The 17,190-nt window shown below is 44.0% G+C and overlaps 1 protein-coding gene and 1 long non-coding RNA gene across 10 annotated transcripts in view; one reads left to right on the top strand and one right to left on the bottom strand.

The window, feature by feature from the left end:
* The window catches only part of LOC110989416 (uncharacterized), a 32,883-nt gene extending 20,531 nt beyond the window's left edge, over positions 1-12,352 (top strand). For all 8 annotated transcript variants that reach the window (XM_022254072.2, XM_087149156.1, XM_022253984.2 and 5 more), the window contains 4 exons: positions 3,183-3,290; positions 5,664-5,796; positions 6,792-8,322; positions 8,915-12,352. In XM_022254072.2, the coding sequence (XP_022109764.2) occupies positions 3,183-3,290; positions 5,664-5,796; positions 6,792-8,322; positions 8,915-9,004 (1,862 nt within the window). In that variant the 3' untranslated portion in view covers positions 9,005-12,352. The remainder of the gene's footprint in view (positions 1-3,182; positions 3,291-5,663; positions 5,797-6,791; positions 8,323-8,914) is intronic.
* Positions 3,533-17,186, bottom strand: LOC147795955 (uncharacterized). Of its 2 annotated transcripts, none has more exons than XR_015428385.1 (3): positions 16,393-17,186; positions 16,100-16,240; positions 3,533-4,446 (listed from the first exon to the last, which is right to left on the bottom strand). It is a non-coding gene; the product is annotated as an uncharacterized LOC147795955 (long non-coding RNA). The 2 variants fall into 2 exon arrangements; XR_015428386.1 differs by having other exon boundaries at positions 16,100-16,216.
* Between the last annotated feature and the right edge of the window lie 4 nt (positions 17,187-17,190).

Below are 17,190 nucleotides of genomic sequence, written 5' to 3'. Positions count from 1 at the left end.
GACATCCTCCTTAGTTTTGTAAACAAGCCAGGAGGGAAGGGGGTCGTGGGCAGTGAATGGGGCCACGTCTGTCAAACTGACGCAGATGACAGCTGACCACAGCTTCCAGTAATTTCACTACACTTCACATAACCTTGTACCTTGCACGAGTCTTATGCTACAAATTTGTTGCACATCTGGGCAATGTACATACGATCAATTCCACAAAATGGTCACGGATATGCCATTTAGGATGAAGACGATCTTAACTTTTATCAAGACTGTTTGTCTACAGTTTAACAAAAGTTGTTACAATTCAACAATTAGCTCTGGCTGTCCTTGAGGACAAATTTGCATTTCTTTTTTGTCGGAACTATTTGTGGAAATCTAAACTTCATTTTAAAAACCCCGAACATTTCTTGTGTGAACGTTGATAAGTTGAGCAGTGATGAGCTCTTTGGTAAATGTGATTCATCAGTGAATTTGCAACCTGACTTTTACAACTTACGCAGCACTAAAACAATGTAATTATGCAATTTATACCATCATTTGTTGGGTAACCCAAACTGAGCAGGTGCACAACACCTAACCTTTGGGACATAATTTGCTGAAGTTTTGGGCAGTTGGCTACTGGACTTGTTATCTGCCGTATGCAGAAACACCCCTTCATCGGTTGAAAAGAGCTGTGTTTGTGGGGTGTGTTCATTTTGCTGGTAGCAACGCAACCGTAACACATACATGTCACAATCGTTTGTGAACCAACAAAGTGCCGTTCCCATCAAAGGAACCCCCGTTCCTAGGGAAATTACACCCTCTCTTGGTCCAGCTTGGGGCTCATAGGTCTCACAATAGACATGGCATGGCATACTCACACCGATGTCAGGCCCTACCCGTCTTTCCTCCATGTTTGTGAGGACCCATGCCAAGCCAGTCACCTTTACGTTCATCAGAGGGAGTGAAGTTCCAGACAGGATGTTAGTTGGATCTCCCCAAACTCTGATAACCACCCCAGATTTCTTGGGGCCAGCCATAATCCCTCAGAATGATTCCACTTCATGCACGATATAGCTTTTCCAAGAACCGCATCAGGTTTGGAACTGTTTGGAATGCATGTCCTTAACTTGATATGCATCGATCCATTGATCCAGTGCGTCGTGCACTCTTCACGCCAATGTCGGACACTGAACATAGTCCCCCATTTTGTGAGTCATAAAATAAGACTGTGTTAATTTGCTTGAACTAATAGGCAATTGACACACAGCACTTTAATTTAAACCCGAGTTCAATGGTGTTATCCTGAGGAAGTAACTTTGAAGTTTGGAAGTTCAGTTAGCGGATGGCAAAACAAAACTTTACTACCATTTTTGCACTGTTAAATTTACCAAAAGTCACAATGTTGAACATTGTGTGATTTTCAGAAAGAAACTATGGAATGATGCTAAAATAAGAAAAAAATAAAAGTAATTTTGAAACAAAATGCAAGTTAAAGTTGGTGCTAGAAATAGTGCTTTGATGGTCCTTTTTTCCTATTTTACCAGTAAAAGTGTGTCAAATGTCAAATTCTGTTTCTTTGGAATTATCCCACTCTAACTTTTCATCCCTTGCCAACCATTTAGTTACCAGTGTATGGCGTGTGTTCTGGGGGATTTCCCCAAAAGATTCAGAGCCCGGGCCTTCACCACATTGATGAGGGGACAACTTCTTTCGTTCAATAGAAAAGTCGACACTGAATTGTAGGGGCAAAATTTGCCTCCACAACATATTTGGACCCCGTAATGTCTATAGTCCCAGTAACCCAGTAGATAACAAGCAGTCACTGTGGTGGGTAGGCCCTCACCACATTGTGGGGAAGTTTTCTATTGTTAGGCAAATGAGGAATGAGTCCTTGGGACTTTCTGTTGTCCCGACAATATTTTTGGTCCCCACAAAGTTGCTGTAATGATGTGTGTACATCCTCACAACTACGGAACAAGTATGTACCCACACGTGTGACTAATCTCTCTCAGGATGTCGCATGGAACTTAAAAGTGGGATTCTCTGTCGGTACCAGCCTGCCAGTCCTTGGTGACCTCCCAAACCAATTGTCCCCTTCCTGGTGAACTTGGCAAGGATTTGGGTGGTTTTCCCTTGAGCTGCAAATCCTGTTCCACATTTCTTGTGCATTATCTTGTTCTTTCTGGCTCACTCGCAAACTTTGGATCTTGGAAATTCTTTGTGCCAACTCTTTGAAATGAAATCCAACATGTAACTTCCTGTCATGTTCTTTCAAAGGACATTGAGACTCAATCTAAAGCAGTAGAAGCTTCGTTGTTGTCGAGACCATCACAAGAGCAGGCATGAGACCGGTCACAAGACCAGTCACATGACTGGTCACAAGACCAGTCACAAGACTAGTCACAAGTAACAGGGTGAACAATGACAAAGGAATGCATTGGTTGCAGTTCATTTGAATAGCTTAATTGTGACTTGAATTATTATGGCTGGAGGTCTTGTGCTGGGCTTTTGTTAGGCCTTAAGAGGTCTCGACTACGACACTGAGATTATCCCATGGATATGTTGCTTTAACAATGGTTGCAAGAACAATATCAGTGGGATGCTACGGGTTAAGGGATACAGTATACAGAATAAATTCAATGAAGAAATAGAGCCAACCCCATGTGCATGTTCAATCAGCTATCTAACACCCAATCTACAGTTTAATATGAGACTGGTCGAACTAAAAATTGGAGCCCAGCCTGCGGTGTTGTATTCGAGTCCATCACAAGTCCTTTCACAAGGCCAGTCATAAGTAACAGGGTGAACAATGACAAAGGAATGCTTTTGTCACAGCTCATTTGAATAGCTTGTGAATTGGCTTACGACTGAATGACTTGTGATGAACTTGTGGTGGACATACAGGGACTTGTGAGGACTCGAATACAACACTGCCAGCCTGCCAAGGGTGGTTTCTTTGTCGGCTTTTCAATACATGTAGCTGCATGTATCTAAATATTTAAGAATTCAGGACCATGGGCTTAAGGATGAAACTCACCATCATGGTTTGAATAGTGGATATGAAGTGCACCATGAACCAACCACTAGTTGACCAGTGGTTGCATGATGAAATTTATTTGCTCAAGTTCTATTATCATGTATTTGGTTAAAGATGTTTGCATCAATCATATTGATGAAGTACCCTTTGTGTGGTTCCTGACCTCATACAGCCAAGAAGCACAGTCATCACAGTTCAAGCTCCAAGCCATTCCTAATCTGCACCTCCACATTACTAGAGCTAGAACACTGGGAGAGAGAAATACGCCGTGTCAGGGGAGGTAATGACTATTCATCATAGTTATTTATGCAGATGTCAAGAGAGGTTATGAATATTCATTGTGTTTGTTAAATCTCCTTCTTCCTTTCCCCTCTCCCAAGCTTTGCATTTATTCCATTTTGTGCATTGAAATTTCCATCTTTCACAGGTTAATGTGCTACTTTAAAGTGTTAAATTTACACCAACGTTTACAAGTGGAAAGCATGGTAGCATCATAAAATGCAATTTATTGGAGTTTGAAATTTGCAAGTCATTTGGTTGTCGATTTGGCTAATATGGAAGTGTCTGGTCCCCACCTTTGCCTCATATTTTTCAGACTACAGTCATATGCAAAAGTTTAGGACCACCCATACAAAATACATTAACCTGAAGAAAAACCAAACTTAAACCAATTAATCATGGCAACTTGATTGTTTATTTTCAATGTGTGACCTTAGTATCCTGGTTAAACAGCCACGAGTATTTGACTACATTTTCCATGATTTGTAATGTTAACAGTCTAATATGTAGTTTGCCTGCCCTTATTTCTGATCACTTAGACTGGCTTTTTTTACCCAAGCTGCCTTACAGACAAAATGCCATATAAGACCTGCCTTTACAAACGATTTTATTCAAATGGGTATATAGCACTACACTGATGTTATGCACCACTGTAAAATCATGTTAATTAATCATTCATCGAGACAATGTAATGCAGACCCAGTGACAGAAATTGACTCTAAAAGTCCAGGTGGCCTTAAACTTTTGCAAATGACTGTATGGTGCTCAGACTTGAAAACATTTACGTGTAACTATTACTTTATGAGCGTATATACGGAGCATGAACTTAAATGTACTAGTGAACTTTACACAAGAAGATTCCAAAAGTCAGCACATATTGAGCTGAGCTTTCACAAAACCTGTCTTCATTGTCAAAAGTAAGGGACAGCGAACCCCTTTTGTGCACTTAAGAAATTGCAAGTGGTTGTCCCCTGTTCCCCCCCCCGCCCCCATTTTTGAGTGAGCAGTATATGCTGACCTATAGGCTGCCCTTGATCCGTGGAAGCAGAATGCCCACCCCTGGATCTGCTGATAAAGAAGTGCGTCTACCATAGCAGTCCCATTTACCGGCAGAGGTGGAGAAAAGAAATGACGTCATGAACTCATCTGAAAGAAGTCTGTAAAGAGGAAGAAAAAAGAATAGAGATCTGAGTCTGCAGGGTGGAAAGGGGGCTGGCAGAGAGTGCACCGTATTTTTGTGAACCATAAGGAAATTGGCCCTGAGTCCCTGAGTGCCACCGTCCCACTTCATACGCTGATTCATGGTATGCCCTGAACACGTCTTCCCCTCCTGGGGAGAGAAAGCATAAAGGAAAAACAAAAAAATGACATGTTGATCCAGGTCAGGGCAACTCCATAGGGAGAACCGTGGAAGTATGTTCAGACTATTGACCTAATTGATAAATCAAAAGAAAGACCCAAATTCTAAAGGAAATGTCAAACATTGTCTTGAGGAGTAATGTGATGGTAAGCTGGTGACTTGGGTTTTTTTTTTTTTGGGGGGGGGGGAAGATGGACGGAGAGAGGGAGGGAATAGTGTTCAAGATTGCAGGGATCTTTGAAAAATAGCACTTGTTCAGCTTGGCCTTGAAGAGTCACCCCGAAGGTCTTTTTTTTAAGTAGCTTTGGAGCCTACAATAACATGATTGATTTTGCTTGGTAGCCCATCAGTCACTGAAGCAGGACATCTTCTCTGACAATGATGGAGTTGTCAGAGTGAGATTGTTTAAAGCAACTTTAAACATTGGGCACAAATGGTGTGCAGTTCGCTCGACCAAAGTCTCGGCTTATGCGCAGAGAGAGCTTACCTCGAACTCTTTCATTTGTACAACTGAGATTCTCAGAATTGCCACAAGGGAAAACTCGGTGCCCGGAAATCACCCTCCTAATACTCAACAGCAGAAGTCATTGACCCAACTTGGACCACAAGAGCACCATGTTGGCCCAGTATCCGCTGCAGGGGTGATATGTGTAGATGATTGATGTCCATTTCCCCATTCCCTTCCACCATTCCTACCTTCTGCCTCTCCCCGTCCCTAACACCTTCCCTCACCACATCCGCATAAGCCCCTGGAAGCTCTCACCAGTTACCCGAGTTAAAAGGGAAAGGCAGCTCTAAAGCAAGTGATTTTTGTTTTCCTTTACATTTTTTTCTCTTTCTTTAGTAGTCTCTTCTTCATTTAACTGGTTCTTTTTCAAAATCATTTTTCAGAAATTCGTGAACAATCTTTCCTTCCATATTCCACCTATGGAACAAAGCCAAATGTTTATTTCTTTCAGAATCTGCCCTTTCTTTATAGAAAAAAAATTCCTTGAATTGTTTTTCGTTGTGTAGGAGTCTTTGGCCAAAGTTTGGAGGACACCATCATCAACGAGAGCGACACCTGCACCAAAGTCATCCCATCGGTGGTCGAGATGTGTGTCACTTACATCAGAAATAATGGCATCAGGGAGGAAGGCATCTTCAGGTGGGAGAGCCTGTCAGTTTGTCACTGTGCTTGTCTCTTAAAAAAAATGCCTACCTTTCATGGACAATATTGGTGCTATGATGCACAGCATTACATCAACTATTTGACCATTTGACATCAAGGGCAGTTTCAGCATAAACTATGGTTTGACCACTGGTCACTCTTTTATTCTGATACACACAGCAGTACAAGTCCACTCAAGTGACCCTAGTCAAACTGCTTTCGTTAGAGTCCGTTGTTACTTCATATTTTGCCGCTAGTTGCGTTTCTCACTACATTCAAGGTCTGTGTCATTTTGCACAATTACATGTATTTCCTTGTCAACAGTTCTGTGAATACTTAATTACAACAAGATTATTGACGACCAGCAGCGCAACCATGCACTGGGGTCGGATTCCATCTCAACCACATGTAGACTAGCCAACCATTCACCATTCAAGTGGCAGTGGTCAAACTATCGTCAACTAGAGTTGTCGTTCGAAGTTACCCTAGATGAATCATGGCACGTGGCATTAATCCCTGTTGTCCAAGTCTTGTATGTATCTGGACTCAGATGCGTGATATTAATACGAGCACATTTGTTGGTTCCCACAACAACTATCATATCTTTCCCCAAAACTACAGAACAAGAATGTGTGCTAATCTTTGTGCTCGTGGGTATTCAAATCAGTTGACCTGGTTTCAGGTTCAGCGTCCGTGTTCAGTTACTCACTGCACCGCGACGCGCATCAACGCTTTTGCGGCAGTTTATTCATTCAAGTCAACTATCAATCTTAGCATGCCAGTTCCCATTAATGGTTGTAGCAAATTTCCCTATGTATGTTGATACTGATGTCTTTGGGATTTCTTTTGTCACCAACATGAAATAAACAGTACTATATACACGTACATGCTTGCAGTCACCGATTCTGCATTGAGTGTCAGATTGATATTCAGGCAGTGTTCAGATTATAGACAGTTTCCTTTAGTCAATCTCTCCCTGTTTCTTCATCCAGATTAAATGGGCGCAGCAGCATGGTACAGGAGCTGCAGGATGCCTTCGACAAAGGCGAAAGGCCCTGCTTCGAGGACCTCAGCCCCGGGGTGCACACCATCGCCTCGCTGCTCAAGCGCTACTTCCAGCTGCTGCCGGAGCCCATCATCCCCTGGCGCCACTGCAAGTACTTCATCCCCGTCATGCAGCAGCTGCAGGAGAATGAGGATGAGGGCCGCTTCAAGCTGATCATCCAGCTGGCGCTCCTGCCCCGCATCAACTACAACCTCCTCAAGTACCTGTGCCAGTTCCTGCACGATGTCCACCGCCAGGAGCTCTACAACAAGATGGGGCTGGGCAACCTGGCCAACATCTTCGCCCCGCACATCCTGCGGCCCAAGCATGCCCAGGGTGCGTTCCTCCTGGGCAGCACGGCGCTCAGCTTGCGGCTGGTGCACTACCTGATCCAGCACCAGGACAAGCTCTTCCCGCCCACCAGCGACATCCAGATGGACTATGAGGTCGTGGAGGCACCCTCGCCCGTCTCCAGTTGCGACTCCTCGGGGAGCCTTTACGAGAGGACCAGCTCATGTGAATATGAGGTGGAAATGATCCCTCCATTCCCAGAGCACAAAGATAGTTTTGGAGAAAGCCTGGACAAGAAGGTGACAAGGGTCCAGAAGTCCGAAAGTTGCAATTATGAGCTGGAATATTTGGGAGAGGAGTACCGTACACCAGCGGATGTGAATAGTATCTATGAAAATTTGGACCTGTCCAATGGACCATCATTGATTGAATCGTTGAAAAACCGCATCTCAGAGATGCCCAGTAAGCCACTCACCCAGAGCGAACAGAAGGCTAAGCGGTACGGTGTGTCATACCGCGACCCAGCGTCTATAGCCACCGTGATGAATGGACATCGGCGCCACTCCAGCGGCAGCCCCAGCAGCAAAACAAGCAGTGTCTCCGGTGAGAACACAGTCCCCATCATGCGTGGCAAGAAGCATAAATTCCAGAATGGGGATGTGCACAGCCAGATCCAGTCCACCTACCAGAATGTCAAGACCCTGGCCATCTCCTTCAAGGAACAACAGGCTGAGGCCAACAACGGCTCCGTGGGCGTCTACCAGAACCCTAACCCTCTCCACCATGCCTTGATCCGCGACCTGAAAGCGGCCACCTCCAATGAAGACGACTACTTGCAGCCCACCTTTCACAAGCAGCCCGTCACCCGCACCAACGCCGAGGCCCTGAAACCACCCAAGCCAGCCCTAAGGACTGTCCAAAACGGGGACGTCCAGAAATTGCCTCGTCAGACGAAGGAGGAAAAAGAATCTTTGCTTTCGGCAGACAGTAACGGGCCAAATGGAAGCTTACCCAGCACTAGCCATGCCAATGGACAGAAAGCCATACCGAGCGGGGACACAGTGGCACCCTCACAGGGACTGAGAGTGCGACTAAGACAGAAAGAAGAGGAGATTGCAAGGCAGCAGAAATCTTTGGAGAAGATCAGGAAAGAGCGTGAATCACTCAGAGTCAAATTGGTTGCTGAGGTCAGTCGCTATTTATTTATTTACAACTGGACTCACACCTACACGCAGAAAAACAGAAAGGTCAATGCCAAATTCTCTGTTGGAATCCCACTGTGGACCCAACAAATTGAACGAAACATTTCAAGAGCTGCTCTCTACTTTAATGAGCAAACCTTGTACAGTGGAAGTCAATAGATTTTGTCAGTGTTTTCCATTCAAATGAAGTCCACCTTTCGCAGGAAGTTAAACCATTTGATATGCTGCACATTTATCACAACAGAGCAATTATGTGTTCTTACTAACACAAACAAGTCAGAGGAAATTGTCCTGAAGAGGACATGTGATACATGGACATTATCTCTACAGTATAACCTCCACTAATGGCATACTTAATCCAGTGTCCAGTTCATACTAAACACCCTTTGGCTGTTTCTGTGACCCATCATACCCTCAGTAAGAGCTCCATCAGACTCCTTCCCCGTCAATGGAAAGAAACAGAACGTAAATTTCACCTTTGCAGCAATAGTACTACCATGCAACTCAAATGGTATTTGGCCCTAACTTCATTGTAATGGGTTCTTTTCGTTTTTCTTCATTCTTCACTGGGATGCAGGAGGCAGCCCGAATCACTGCCGAGGAGCGCAATCGCAAACTACAATTGGAAGTAGACACGTTGAAGCGACGTCTTGGCCTCATCCGATGAACTCATCCCTACTCGGCCTAACCAGGCCAATTGCGTATAGTCTGATAACTAAGTGCTGTTGCAAAGGCCACCTGGTATTACGTATTTATATAGTTGAGCCTTTCCAGTTTTAAATGCTGCTATTTGCTGTCAACTTTGTTTTTCACGCAATTATTTTATTGTACTTTTCATTGGAGACCTTTTTCAAGTCTGATTTTCCCCCCAAAGAGTAGCCTGAAACCGGGCCGGACGGGTGATGTGGTATGTCTATCCAAAGTTGTACCGATAAATGTGAGGTTTTTCTGGACACTCTTTTGCCTTGTAGTGAGTGGGGTGTGTGTGATGGGCATTGTAAATCTCCTGCAGTTAATTTGAATTATACAGGTATAGCAACAGTGCTTAAGTCTGGGGAGCTTGTCAGGTAACGGTTGCCAACATCTTCTTATGGGTCATAGGTCAGTCAGGGGGCCCGAGGTCAACTTTGCTTGGAATAGCTATGTACTGATTGCCGTGTGTCAGCTGGCATGCAAGATCAGCCAATCAGAGTAAAGAACATGAAGTGAAATCTCAGCACGCCACCAATAAAATTCCCGGAGCTAGGACAGGTTGCTGAGCAGCCAATACCTGCCCTTACATCAGTGAGAAAAGTCAAATTGACAATATTAATTATTTCTTACGGCGCTGCAGTAGAACAGCAGAGCCACCGAACATTGCTGTAAGGTAACGGCGGCATTGCCTGATTACAGCATTTATTTCCATTAATAAAATATCTCCTTAAGGGTAAGAAACGGGCAATAAGTCCCTCATGTCAGAGAGGCAAAACTCTGTTCATTTCATCCATAGCAGTCATGGGCCGCAGGTGGTTGACAGAGATAAGTCATGGCTTGACAGGTTGCCATTCAGGGTAGGAAGGACGCCGCTACTTGAACCTGGATCAGGAAGTAGCTCGATCACACCTGTACACTTTAAAAGTGTTACAGAGTTGTCACCGAGCCGGTCACAAAGTCACTGCAAGTTGGTTTCAAGATAGTACCGAGTCAAATTACAAGCTATTAAAATGAACTAAGGCATTCATTTGTCCTTGTGCAGCTCTTCAGTTCTTACCTGACTTGCAGACTGACTTGCAGACAGACTTGTGAGTGACTCGATACCAACTCCAGAATGTCACTACATACACTGTAGTTAGCCACTCGTTTGCAAAGTTCTGTCAAGTTCAAGTGAAACTGTGCCGAAGGTTTCGGTTGCCGTCTGAATTCGTTATCAAGGAATGACCTTTTTTTGAACAAGTGAATTGTTCTTCAAGCACCCACTCAGCTACCAGAGGCCATTTTCATTGATCTGCTTGGCACACTTGGCTGTTGTGAAGACAGGATACCAGCCACAGTTGTCATATGGTACACATTGCTTTGGCTGGTTCTCAGTTGATTTATTTCTTAGCACAAAAAAGTGCTCAGGAATTGGGCCTCGAAAGGAATTCCATGACATGGAGTCCAGCAAAGTTTTTGAGAATTCCAGGTTGTACTTGAAAGAGAACAAATATCACTAGACTTCATATTCACAGTGATTTTCTTAATATTGTAGTTATCGTTCTGTTCAAGCAGAACATCAGGGACTTGCACTGGACCCATATTGTAGGCATATCTGAGGAGATGCTGTAACTGTGCTGGCACCACACTCAAGCGTGTCAAAGCATCTGATTGGTGGAAGAGGCAGGTAACGCATGCACCCCCCCTCGGGCACGAGCATTGTGTCATCGCAGTAATGACTTCCTGCTTGCCGCATTGCACAATACCTGTATCTCCCTGACCAAAGTAGCAGCAAGGGCCTGCTTGTTTCATACAGATCCAGATCGCAATCAGCGATCCGACGTTGGTCCACTGACACCAGAACCCACCTAACTGATGGCACAAACCAGCTTTGGGATCACTGATTGGGATCCAAATCTGTGGGCAACAAACAGGCGCTGAAAGACGTTGGACCCATTAGCACAGAAGCACTGTAGTTATGAATTATAAGTAATTTTAGTAGACATTCCACGCACTTTTAGGTATCATAGCAATGGGATGGGGACAGCAGAGGTCAACTCTAGGTCACAGTTGCTCTCACTCATGATTTCAGGTGTTCATTACCACCAAGTTAAGCTCGGTAATCTAAAAATGGGATGGCGTGTTCAGTTAATATTGCCATCTCATTTGGCCGGGGGGTAAGATTAACCTGTGACTGTGCTGAGCCCCACCCCTCCCCCTTTCTTCTCTTTCTAATCGTTTAACGAAGAACAATTGCCAACACCTGCGTTGTTTTGGTTGTTACGCTCCGTTTGGAGTTGCAGTGACACCCCGGGGCCAAGTACGCCCGGAACCAGATCCGGCGCGCGTGCGACCCTCCAGTACTGTGACTCTCTGAAAAGTGGGTCAGGGGTCCACAACCAGTCCCACCTTGAAGTTGATCACATGTTATAGCTGGAGGGAAAGGCTGGGGGGGTTACTGGATGGTACGTTGTCTCACTGTGTCTGATATCAGTCTAAGGGTGGGCTCAAGATGGGTGCGGTCAGTGTCATTTGCCTGAATGAGAACAACGGGAAATCATTTCTGGCGATAATCCAACTTTTTTCAATCATACTGTGCCCATTTCTTTGCAAAAATTTGATGTAAAAAAAATCAAAATTTTGCTGTGCTAGACCTTACAGCGCTTGCAATTCTTAGATTGAAATTCCAAAATTCTGCTCCACTGGCATTCACGTGGAGTTTGCAATCCTACGCATTTTGACCAGTTGAAATCCTTGGCATTGAGCCAATCCCCGGTCACCCTCCAAACTTATTCAACTGTGAGATAAAACTGTCGCTTCAGCCGGTAGCACATCCTTCCCTTTTTTTTTCGTCTCCATTTTTGCACTCGTGTCACCTCATTTATTTTCTGCAAACGGTATCTAACAACATACCCTTCAGCACAATATCCAGGTACCGAGGAAGTGTAGTTGAATAACAAAAATCTACTTTTGTCTCCATGGTAATTTCTCAAACAGGAAAGCAGTCACAATTACTCATGTCTGTTGCAACATAACTTCTTCTTTTTTTTCTGTTTTCGACCACCTTTGGCTTCTTCTAAATGTCAGGTAGGCCAGGTTGTTAGTCATTTGGGGGGGGGAATGGTTTCAGGAGAAGACAAAAAGGTAAAGTTGAGAGAAACTGGATGTGACCTGTGCCGGTTGAACGGTTAGGAAGCCCCCACGGTGATACAGTGACTCATGCAAACTCCTGCGACACATTGTTTTATGTGATGCCGACGTGACTGAGCCACCAGTCGCGGAAGAGGTGTGAGGGTTTTTTGTTACTCTCAGTCCAGACCCCCCTCCCAAAAAAATGCAAAAATGTAAAAAAAAAAAAAAACCTCGACCATTTCTGAAAGACTCAGTGACCGCCACATTACTGACTGACTTCAGAGTGTCATTACAAATCTAACCCCTAACGTTTATTCCGTAGTAGTGGGGACTAATTCAGGCCTGTTTCACAGTTCTTTCAGGGACAAGAAATGATGTGGGGATGCACGATCAAAACTTTTCACGACTTGGTTTGAGTTCTTGGAGATTTTCAGAATCAATTTTGCATGTAGCAGTGTTTTGACGGTCTGTTTTGGAATGTGTCCGTCCGGCGATGACCAAAGTACAATCATTTACAGGGTAGTTCTTTCCAGATTTCCCTTCTACTTGTACCCCTCAATCTAAGCAGAGTTTAATGTGTCTCCCGGATATATAGTCCAAGAACATCGGGCACATTTTTGAGTTTGGCCAATAATATTACAAGGAAGATAGACGTGGCTATGGACCTACGATGGCATTGCTTGTCCTGGTGGATGTTTGTGGCCAGCTCATTCCACTGGTAGATCCACAGGGAGATTCTTTGAAGGTTTATCGTTCCTCTCCAGGGTTGACAAAAAAATTCCCCCCAGCCAAACCTGGACTTACCCCAGCCTGCACCCCCTCTGTAACTCCATATTTAAGTCCCTGAGCCAGGGCCTTGGACATTGACCTCTGACACGGTTTCTCAATCCCCACCGCAACCACCAAGGCAAGAAGCCAACCATAGCAATCGCATTACGGACCAGGATATATCCTAATCAGCCCCACTTCCCCCCACCCCTGGGGGGTCATTCCTCACCCAGTCTGAGGCATAAGGTGTCGCAGTGTGGATGGAGACTTCCTAGTCCATTTTCCGAGGCCTGTAGACCATCCTATTTTTTTTGTTTTTATTTTATAAGTTAAACTTCCCAAAAATGATGCAGAGTGGAAATATATACCTTTATGAATAACGTAATAAGCATAAATGGAATTATTGTCATTGTATTGCTTAGAATAAACCAATTCAGTATTTCAACAGGATAAGGCCAATTAGGATTAAAAAAAACACCTGACATCTCACCTGGTTGAACATGCTCAGTACGTGCAATCAATTCAGGAATCAAAACAAAGCCAATCAATAAGCATATTGATCATCTCCAATAATCAATATCTCCAATGTGCCTCATTGTTGGGCCGTTATGTTGGAATTCTGAACTGGTTAAGCGCTGACTGCATAGCAGAGGCAACTCAAATTACATGAACTGTTGATTAGGAAGCTAAACTTCAAGTATATATATCTATTTTATGTATATGCGCTTGTACAGAGGTTTATTAAAACAGAATACGAGATGTGTACACAGGTTTTGTAAATATTTTCAGCTTATTAAAATATGTTGGATTACAGTCCAGAGAGTTACTTACCTATTGCACTGTGCAAAAATTTAAGTTAATGGTTTAATAAATTCTATAAACTCTTACTGGTTGACTATACATTGTGTACCAAGTGTGAGTCCATTTGTGTGAAACATGTTGGTGTTGTTAAGTGACAGAGTAGAGTGATGGTCCAAAAAAGATGGGGGGGGTGTTTATTTTGCAGATGCTTGCATTCTGCTTCCGTTTTTTGTCAAGAACGGAAGTATAGAAAAGGGTTGCGCTGGACCTTTGAAAGCTTTTTAGTTTTCATTTATATCTTGTAACTTTGCCACTTGGGTGCCAGTTTTGATAACTTTGAACTATAACCCTCAGGCATATCCTGACTATATCAAAATCCTCGATCCACATATTGACTGCAGCAAGGTGCCATATGGGTGTTTATGCATCCTTGGGGAGTGTGAGTAATCGTAAAAGGGTCTTAAATAGGACTCTCTGTTTCCTCTACTGTTTTATGAGGTCTGAAAATAGGACCCGCATCAGTCCTCTGTCCTATCTGTGTGGTCACTCGAGTGCCGGGGGGCATAGATTTGTCCAAGTGACCGAAATCGTGCCAGCCGATATGGTTTATACAACACGCTACAATCCACAGAGCTGTCATTCTGAATGTTGGGCTGAGCTTTTGACAAACTCCAAAGGGTGATGATGCAACCAGTCAAACTATTGCACATGGCACACGGGAAATTGTACGTTTGATACTTGATGTGCATCAAGACCGCATTTGATGTAGAGTTGATACATGTACCACGTGTCAGGTGTTTTGCCGGCCAGCAAGAAATGGGTGATGAAGAAAATAAGCTCTGAAGAGGTTGGGTTGAGAGAAGAGGAGAGGGGGCAAGTTGTACACCCATTTCTCTCTCCTACCTTCCAACAAAACAGGAAAAAAAACCACTTCCCTTTCACTCGAACCTCCTTTTTTCAGATCAATGGTTCTGGTTAATCCATCTCTACTAACTAATTCCCGAGTAAAAACTGTGCTCCTCTGAACTTAGAAAGTTACTCCTTTTTTTCCAAACTATCATGATGACCCTGAAGCATGTCAAGCATACGAATAGAGGAAACTGTGGCTTGTAGCGGGTTTGATGCCATCGCACTGTGTTGTCACTGCCTTAGTGTTTACCTTGCAGAGCAAGAAAACCACAGACTACAACCTGTGGGACGTAGTGACGACAAACTTACAAGGTTAACTGATTGATAACTTTAAAGGGGTTGCTGAAGTACATTAGGATACTCTCTTGGTTACCGGGGAGAATATCAGGACCTGGGGTCCACACAGATACCCCAAAAGGGCCATCATTTCTCTCCTTAAAAAGTCTCATTCGTCATCGACTAGTACCACTAGTCACTTTCCTGAATGCCCGATGATGGCATCCAGTCTCTGACCACAAGTTGACAGAGCTCTTGAAAGTCTTGCTGTTGTCTTCCGCTCTCCGTTTCACCTTGCTTCACACATCCTCCCCTCAGTAAATGACAAGTCCAACAAACCGCAACACACCTCATCCCTCTTGATAAATGGAACACTTTGTGGAAGGTCTGAACACAAAGTTCTCCTTAGTTCATAGGGTTCAATGCTTTTTTTTCCAATCCCAAGTGTAAACGTGCTTTGATATTTCAGAGCTTTGAGGATTCCAGACTGTTTTCTAAACTTTTGGGGCGGGGCTTGGGAGTGCCAGGCCCAGAGCCTGTTCTGGTATGTGCTCTTAAAGGGAAATGGAAGATTTGAAATTAACAGAGGCAGGATGCCAAGTCATGCTCTGTGAGGGTTCGAGAGCATGACATGCCCCCATTCAGCACAGTTCAAAGCAGTCACACTGAAACCGACTTGACAGGTACCAGCAGGTAGTTCAATACAGGTTCGTGAAGCACCCCTTGAAACCTCAACAATTCCCACAGTGCACTTTTCAGTTGTCAGAGCCTCTCCAAATGTATTTTCTCTTTTCCTGCATGAGACGCTGCTTCAAGGAATGAGTGCGCAGCCACAGGGCAATGACGAGGGCAGTATTAATAGAAACCGCCGACCCAACCACAAAGATGGTCGAAAACGTACCCACAAACGGTATGCAGTTAAGCCCGAGATCCACCGCAGTTAATGAGGCCCAGGTACCATTGCGGAAGACAGGGATGCGTAATGTTGGCTCCATCTCAAGCTGTGCAAGGTACTGGCTGTCAGACAAATGAAATGGGTCTACAAACAGGGCCAGTTTCAAACAGTTGGGATTTGTTCAGTGCCAGTGGGGGATTTTGTTGGCAAGGAATCCTGACCTGTCATGTGAGTGTGAGGTGCTGTACAGGACTGTTACCCTGGATGAAGATGTGATGGAGATGTGATGGGTTTCAAAAGTGTACCTACCCGTAACTTTCGCATGTTTCCTTCAGCTTGCAAAAAATAAGCTTCTGAAAGGTTGCCCTCCACACAGCCTGGTGCTTTCTCATGTAGTGCTCCATTCCATAGGAATCTGTATTGGGCCTTCCAGGAACAGAACAAATATGGCTACAAAGTGAAAAAGATGACTCATGTTAAAAGCCAGATGAAAAATCTGCATCTTTGAGCGACACAAACTTTACTAGTAAGGTGGCCTTGCATAAAGATGAGACGGAAAGATGCCATGTCAATCTGGAGTCACAAAAGCAATGTAACAGTACCTGACCTCGGAAGATTTCATTTCATGTGTGTCGTATGTGCCCACAGGTAGTGGAGATCTATTACATGAGCAAGGCACTAGACCCGGTGTGTCAAAGGTTGCATTACCTCAAGGTCTGGTATCCTGGTCCTCCTAGATAAAAAACTTCAGCAAGAGATGCTCAGTTGACTTGGAAATACTTCGACCAAGAACTGCCAACTTATTGGGTGTGAGACTCATTGATTTAAAGCCATTTTCATGTTCTTGTGGAATCGGCAAGTTTCAATTTGTTTACCTCCTGTCTAAAGAAAACGTAAATTTTTGTGACCAATAAATTTACAGGTCAAATTCATATGCTTCTGGTCAAATGTGTAACAGAACCTGTGGTGGTGTTAAACCATATTACTGCTTCATGGGTATTCATTAGGCAACTGCAGCATTTCATTGGTCCATTCCATGGACTCAACAGTGTGATACTTTTTAAATTATTTCCCCGTGTCATGTGCAAAACCAGAGACGAACTATCGCACCTGAGTTACAGCCTCAGACTTGTCTCAGTACAGCACAATCCTTCTTTTTTTTCAAACAAATGGCACGTTAACTTTCTGTTCATCTCCTTGAATTAAAATTAACGTTCAAGTTGATCCAAACACAGCGCAATCACAAACATACTGGAATGGACCAATGAAATACAGCAGCTGCCTAATTCACCTCGGGAGAAATCCTCCAAATCATCCTAACACCTCAGGGTCATTAGTTTTCACTATTTCCCCGAAAACCATGAAGTATTCCTATACTAAATAGCATAATACTTCAAAGA

This window comes from Acanthaster planci, linkage group LG19, assembly GCF_054643075.1.
Source record: "Acanthaster planci isolate LZ-2023a linkage group LG19, COTS_SCS, whole genome shotgun sequence".
Classification (NCBI taxonomy): domain Eukaryota; kingdom Metazoa; phylum Echinodermata; class Asteroidea; order Valvatida; family Acanthasteridae; genus Acanthaster; species Acanthaster planci.
This window is presented reverse-complemented; position numbering and strand designations above follow the sequence as displayed.